The sequence below is a fragment of the Rhodamnia argentea genome, chromosome 6 (assembly GCF_020921035.1).
Source record: "Rhodamnia argentea isolate NSW1041297 chromosome 6, ASM2092103v1, whole genome shotgun sequence".
NCBI lineage: Eukaryota > Viridiplantae > Streptophyta > Magnoliopsida > Myrtales > Myrtaceae > Rhodamnia > Rhodamnia argentea.
In genome coordinates, this window is record NC_063155.1 from 15,616,291 (window position 1) to 15,623,839 (window position 7,549).

The 7,549-nt window shown below is 42.3% G+C and overlaps 1 protein-coding gene across 1 annotated transcript; it reads right to left on the reverse strand.

Moving 5' to 3' along the window:
- Window positions 1-487: 487 nt before the first annotated feature.
- LOC115756183 (pectate lyase-like) lies at window positions 488-2,490 on the reverse strand. Its single transcript, XM_048281113.1, has 4 exons — window positions 2,291-2,490; window positions 1,345-1,999; window positions 987-1,229; window positions 488-797 (listed from the first exon to the last, which is right to left on the reverse strand). The coding sequence occupies exons 1-4, from the start codon at window positions 2,488-2,490 to the stop codon at window positions 573-575; spliced, it is 1,323 nt and encodes a 440-aa protein (XP_048137070.1). The 3' UTR covers window positions 488-572.
- Window positions 2,491-7,549: the final 5,059 nt, after the last annotated feature.

Consider the following 7,549-nt stretch of genomic DNA (forward strand, 5'->3'; position numbering starts at 1 on the left):
TTTGCCGTTCTTTTCCTTTCGTTTTTAACCATAACAAATCCGTGCTTCTTGAAATTTCTTTGTGCAGTCACACTTGGATATTTATCCAAACGGAAACAGATTTCGTAAAAGGCTCAAACTCGAGATATAATTTAATAAAATTAATTAGAAACCAAAAAGGGAAAAAAGAAGGTACGATCGCAAACTTAGCTACTGAAGGCGATGCAAAGAAGAATGCTCGGTGGAAAGACGTCCTGATTTTCCCAAGTAGTTATCAACCAAACGCCAGATGGGCACTCAGATATTCTCCCCTTTTTTGTTCCTCTCCTTCTCTGTCAGAACAGGTTTGTCTAAGCGTATGATTCACAAGTGTTTAACGAAGTATGAGAATGGTCTAAATATGACCATTTGTCTTCCCAGAAATGATTCCAAATTCACTAAAGTCACTAGCAATTATTCAGCATTGGAATAAAATGAGAGAGCATGAATGATCATCAGTCTGATGTACGTAAATATATTACAGCACCACAATCGACCTGAGCCTCTGTTTCGAAATGAAAACAGGACAAAGAAATCTTTAGAACTCTCTCGCTCTAACAAGGCCTGCCAACTCTGCACGAGATCGCGCCGGAGAAGCGGGTCAGCCGCCGCACGTACGACCCCGGCTTCGCCTTGATCATGTCGCGCCGAGAGAACGGGAGCCGCGCCCTCCGGTTCCCAGAGGTGGTGAAGAAGGCTCCGTTCAGCATCAGGTCTCCCTCCGACTTCCACAGCCAGTTCTTCCACTGTCCTTCCGTTGCATAGTCCCTCTTAGTCACCTTCATCCATTAGAGGCCCAAAAAAACATAGAGAACATCAGTTCACGGGTCATGAGGTGCGTCCCTAATGATGCCGATGCAGCCAATTTTTTGCTCATTTTGCTAGAAAAGTCAGCCTAACTTCGATGATTCCATGGAGAAAGTTTGCATCTCTTGTTTTAAGAAGAAGAAAGAAGATGATATTTTTACCTCTTTAGCAGCCGCATTTGGAGGAGCAATGAATCTATTGCCCTGGCTGATGATGGTCGGGTGTTGACTGCCGCCGATGGCGTACATGAGCCAGTGAGTGTAGTCGTTGTTCACCACATGAAAGAATCCCCACCTGCACCTCGGCATCCTCTGCACCAGTCCCTTCCCGAAGTGATTGAATGCCACTGTTATTTGCATTATCTGGTCCTGTGAGTACCCATCACTTGCCCCAAACAACATCACCTGACACCCAAGATTTTGAACCATCAACTGTTTGTTAAATTTCCCCCAATGGCTAAAAGTTTAGCAGATTGAATTCTGTCAGATGGTGTGACACAGGTGGGTAATTCTTAGTTACCTCGTTGTGTTTGGTGAAATGGCAGTTGGAGATGGTGATGGCGGTCGACCCTTGGATGGCGTCGATGAGCCCGTCGGAGCATGCCCACATGGATACGTGGTCAATCCACACGTTGCTGGAGCCGAAGATGGAGATGCCGTCGCCGTCGCTCTCCGTCCTGAGGCCGACATGGTCGACTGCGTCCCTGACCAGCCCCCCCGAGCCCCTGACGATGTGGTGGATGCGGATCCCGTGGATGATCACGTTCTTGATGAACTGGATGGTGATGCCGGCGCCGTAGGCGATGTGGACGTTGACCCCCCGGCCATCGATAGTCTTGTCGCTAGTCATGATGAGCTCCTGGTTCAGCCTGATTATCATGCTGCGGGCGAAGACAATCCAGAGCCGGCCTTTCTGGATCACGGCGTGGCGTAGGGTTCCAGGCTTGGGGTTGACCATGTCGTTGTCTGACGGGTTGGTCACGACGTAGTACCTCCCGTACTTGCCCCCACGGGTCTTCCGGCCGAAGCCAAGGACGCAATCGGCAAGCCTCTGCCTGTTGCGAGCCCAATTCTTCTTGCACCGCCAGCACCTGTCGATAGGGTTGCTGGCCAAGCATGGCCCAGTGTACTTATGTCCTAGCTGCCTTCTTGTGCTGTTGCTGCCCTTCACAGCCCTATACAAAAAGTATATCTACCATTAGTTCATTCCTAGACTTTATATGTATGTTCATGCATGTCGTTCATTACACAAATGTCATGTCTACATGTCACGGTCAGACTTTTGAGGGTCGATCGGTGTGGCGACTTAAGCTTCCTTGGATCGTCGGAGTGCACCTCAACCCCTAACATACGCTCATAGTTATTCTAAATCATGCACAAGTTTTCTCGGAGACTCGATTTGTGACAAAATACATCGTCCCTGGACACAAGCAACACACATTGTCACATAAAAGGTCGAGACTCACTTGTCGACTTTCGCATTGAAGTAACTGGTTACGGCCTCAGGGTAGGGGTCATACGCATCGAGCGCCTCCTTCCGCGCCTCCTCCGCCCGCTTCTCCCAGTACTCATCGAACTCCCCGATGTTCGCTCGGATGGACGGCACAAGGACGGCGAACGATAAGAAGAACAATAAGCAGCAAACATCTCTGTTCATGTTTACCATTGTTAACGCTACAAAAACCAAGACTTTTGAACCTGCCGCGAGTTCAGAGAAACTGGGCAGAATTCGTGCTTTGGCTCGTCTCGGGGAGAGACCTGCATTTAATGTCAATATGGTTTTCGAAACTTAAAAACAGATTCGAGCCTAAAACAAAAGTGACCCAAAATAGCGAAACTAAGACACAACAGGCCGAGGATGGTGCGGAACCACCTTGTGGTCGACGACGTTAATGATATGGAGGTTACAACTTACAAACCTGCCGTCAGTTTCGAGTCTATTTTTGTCGAGGCCTATGGTAAAATTTAATGAAGCATATGCTATTACAAATTAACAAAACCCAATTCGAAAAGGGATGATCTTTATGAAATCGTCATCAGTACAAGTAAAAACAATTTGTGATTATACTCTTAATAATGAGATAAACAACAGTAAACAGCAAGCTGCACTAGCAGCAGCCACTGGGTTTTGAGTAAAAAGCGCACGATGAAGTCTGTCTTCAAATTCATCCTCATTCTTTCTCTACAGCCTAATCCTTTTTTTCTCTGGAAATTTTATTTGAGATAATCCATAACAATAGTAATAAGGGATAGTACCACGAAAAATTTCAAAATGGTACATGTGTACCCAACCTAATTTTTTTGACTTCCAAAAGTCTCATGCTGGTATACATGTGACAAATTTACCTCAAACTAATTTTTTAACCATAAAAAATCTCAAACCGGTATATCTGTGACAAATCTATCCCTATTAGTTTCCGTTGAATTAGGTTAATATCTCAAAAAATCCTGAACTAGTACAATTGTGACTAATGAAGGGTTTTTTACCCCAAATTGGTACACTCGTCAATTGTCACATGTCATCAAATTCAGTAATTTGATATTAAAATTTAATGGAAGCTAACGGATAGTAAATTTGTTGCAGGTATAACAATTTGAGGTTTTCGATGGTCAAAAAATTAGTTTGGATTAAGTTTGTCATATGTGTATTGGCTTGGGATTTTTCGTGACATTAACTATAGTGAAAAAAATAAAGAGAAAAGACTATCTTCTCTTATCTCACTTTCTCTCTCTCTCGTCCCTTCACCTCTTCCCTTGTGCCAACTTCAACAAAAGATCATTAAAATCTAAAAGGCTTTGGAAACCGAATGGCAAACTCCTCAAATTTGACCACCTTCAACAAAAGATCGATCTAAAATCTAAAAGCTTTGGAAACTGAAGAGTAACCTCCTCAAATTTGACCAACTTCAACAAAAGATCAATCTAAAAAGCTTTGGAAACTGAAGAGCAACCTCCTCAAATTTGACCAAGCCACAACAACAATCAGAAATTTTAGAAGGAATAAACTTCAATGATCAGAAATCTTCAAAGGGCCACCGGAGATGGGCGGGGGAGACGCTAGAAATTGGCGGTGGGGGAAGCGATGACGCTGGTCAGCTGGGATCAAAGAGGAGGAAGATAGCGCATCAAGAATGGAGATTAGCGAGTGGCGATTGCAAGAATCGAACATGGAGAGAGGAGCGAAGTAGGAGCGACAGACGAGAACTCTTAAAGACTAAAGAGGGAGTGAAGTGGGTAGTTTGCTGTGGGTTGAAAATTAATTTATATCAGACACATTAAAATGCATCGTTTTTGGGCTTTTCATTTCAAACCTAGTCAAACCTATGTATCATATTTGAGCTGACTCATTTATGACCCACTTAAATAAAATATGGGTTTGTGACCCATTTTGACAACTTAGGTGCAGCATTTCCGAGTAGTTTTGTCCCTTAAAAGCCCTCAAGCGAAGATTTTTGTATTCGGTAAAACAATCTCAAAAGCCTTTGGTGAAAAGTTAAATTTTGAAAATGCTTGAAGCCACAAGTTCCCCCAACTTTGGCTTTTAGCATTTTCGGAATGCTATTTTGGAAGTTTAATGAATATTTTTTTTCCTTGCAATCTTCCCCTCTCAAATTGTTGTGTAATAAGTCGTAAGTCATTATTGGCCAAGAGTCTTTAAGGACGGTCCTCAGTATGTGTTTGGAATATCCACTATTGTTGCCTTGTTTGTTTCCCTTCCAAAATGCTGAAATAAGACAATATAGTAATCGGTTGAAGGCTTAGAACTTCACCTCTAGAAATAAAAAGCATGTTGTGTTATCATGAGTCCTTAAAATCCTTCATTCCTTCCTTTTTGCCCGATATGATTCTCTAAAAAAGATTAATATGTTCTGCTTAATCCTGGTAGTATGCTCTGCACTTGCCATTATTGTGGAACCTGTACATCAAAATTCTGCTACTATGAAGTGTTTCTATGGTGTGAATAAGAACTTGAAGAAAAGTATAGTGACTAAAAGACAGTCCCTATTTAAGACCAAGAAAGCCATGTGTGGTGTAGTGTCCTTGTCAAAGGTTTTGTTTTTGTTCCCTTTTGATTTGCATCATAAGCCCTCCTTCATGGTACCCATTTTGACAGGCTTAGGCGCAGCATTTTCGAGTAGCTTCGGCTCTTAAAAGCCCTTCAGCAAAGACTTTTGTATTTGGTAGTACAATCTCAAAGGCCTTTGGTGAAAAGTTGAATTTCAAAATGCTCGAAATTGTAGGTTCCCCAACTTTGGCTATTAGCATTTTCAGAATGCTATTTCGGGAGTTTAATGAATGTTTTTCCTTTCAATCATACCCTCACTATATATTTTGAAATAAGTCGTAAGTCATTATTGGCTAAGAGTCTGTAAGGATAGTCCTGAGTATGTGTATGAACTATCCATTATTGTTGCCTTGTTTGTTTCCCTTCGAAAATGCCTAATTGAGATAATATAGTAATCAGTTGAAGGCATAAAACTTCACCTCCAAAAATAAAAAACGTGTTGAGTTATCATGAGTCCTTAAAACCCTTCATCCTTCCTTTCTGCTCAATATGATTCTATAGAAAGATCAACATGTTATGCTTAATTCCGATAGTATGCTCTACACTTGCCACTTTGTGAAACCTGTGCATCAAAATTCTACCACTATGAAGTGTTTATATGGTGTAAATCAAAACTCGAAGAAAAGTTTAGTATCTAAAAGATAAACCCTATTTAAGGCTAGGAGAGCCGTTTGTGATATAGCATACTTGTCATAGGTTTTGTTTTCGCTCCCTTTTGATTTGTATGATGGGCCCACTTTATGATACCCATTTTGATAGGCTTAGGCGCAGCATTTTCGAGTAGCTTTGGCCCTTAAAATCCCTTGAACCAAGATTTTTGTATTTGGTACTGCAATCTCAAAGGCCATTGGTGAAAAGTTGAATCCTAAAAATGCCCAAAATTGCAGGTTCTTCGACTTTAGCTTTTGCCATTTTGGAATGCTATTTTGAAGTTTAATGAATTTTTTTCCTTCCAATCTTACCTCACCCAATTATAGTGTAATGAGTCGTAAGTCATTATTGGTCAAAAGTCTATAAGGATGGTCTGAGTATATATATGGACTATCCATTATTGTTGCCTTATTTGTTTCCCTTCCAAAATGCATCAAAATTCTGCTAATAATTAGTTAAAGGCATAGAACGTCGCCTCTAAAAATAAAAAGCATGATGTTTTATCAAAGCACACAACAATATATAATGGTTCAGCATCATCTACACGTTTACGTCCACTCTCACGACTAACAGCCACAATAAGACCGCTCGGTTCCTGTATCAAGGAGGAGCTTATTTTGGGTGTGGCCAGCGTGATCATCGGGTGAGAGACTACCCACAGAGGCAACAGGGCAAATAGGCACCACCGTCGTACCATCGTCACGTAGACGACGGTTTGGAGGGAACGTGCTACAAAGCTTTGAGAATCGCCCGTAGGCGCAAGGAAGGATGTTTGCTGTCACTCGGGAAGAGGTGAATGATTCGCCGACCATTACGTATACGGTCCTCTTGCACAATCATGTAGCGTATGCTTTATTTGATCCGAATGCTACACACTTGTTTGTGGCTGCTAGATTTGTTGAGTTGGCTAGATTGAATTTGTTACCTTTGGATGTTGTGTTTAAGATTTCTACGCTTTTAAAGGATAGCGTAGTTACTACTGTTGGCTGTCTTGACAGTAAGTTGGTTATAGAGAGTCATGAAGGTAGGATAGACCCGATTGTGCGGGAGATGTCCAATTTTGATCCGATTGTTGGAATGGATTGGCCGACAAAGCAAAAAGCTATAGTGGACTGTTGTCGTAAGGCTGTGCGGTTTAACCCGCCGGGTGGAGTCAGTTTTGAGTTTGTTGGAGGTCGAGGTGGGACATCGACCTTATTGGTTTCATCATTGGAAGCAACGTGTTTGTTAGAGAGTGGATGTTAAGGGTATTTGGCGATCGTAGTAGATGTATCGGTTGAGGAACCAAAGTTAGAGGACATCGTTGTAGTCTGTGAGTTTTCGGATGTTTTTCCTCAAGAGTTGCCGGGATTATCACTAGAAAGAGAAATAGAGTTCGCAGTGGAATTGGCCCCTAGAACGGAATCGATCTCTAAGGCGCCGTATAGGATGGCGTTGTAGGAGCTTAAGGAGTTTAAGGTGCAAATGCAAGAACTGTTAGATAAAGGATTTATCCACCCCAATGCGTCGCCATGGGGAGCACATGTATTGTTTGTTAAGAAAAAGGACGGGTCTCTGAGGTTATATATAGAGTATAGACGGTTGAAACATGTGACGATCAAGAACAAGTACCCACCGCCGAGGATAAATGATTTGTTTGACCAACCGTAGGGAGCTTCGGTGTTTTCTAAGATTGATCTATGGAAGGGATACCATCGGTTGAAGATTAAAAAAGAGGATATACCGAAAACGGCCTTTAGGACACGTTATGGACACTACGAGTTCATCGTGATGCCATTTGTTTTGACGAATGCACCTGCTGCTTTTATGAATTTAATTGATAGGGTGTTCAAGAAGTATTTGGATAAATTCGTCATAGTGTTCACAGACAACATCTTGGTATACTCGAGAAGTGGAGAATATCACAAGTAACATCTAAGAGTAGTTTTGGGAACCTTGAGGGAACGCCGGTTGTATGAGAAGTTTGGCAAGTGCGAGTTTTGGCCGACTCGTGTGGCATTCCTAGGCC

Excerpts from the sequence above, each read along its gene's own strand:
- LOC115756183 (XM_048281113.1), bottom strand. The coding sequence starts at position 2,490 with ATGGTAAACATGAACAGAGATGTTTGCTGCTTATTGTTCTTCTTATCG. Across the intron at positions 2,000-2,290 it reads TTCAATGCGAAAGTCGACAA|GGCTGTGAAGGGCAGCAACA; the intron begins GTGAGTCTCGAC and ends CTTTTTGTATAG. Across the intron at positions 798-986 it reads CAAATGCGGCTGCTAAAGAG|GTGACTAAGAGGGACTATGC; the intron begins GTAAAAATATCA and ends TAATGGATGAAG.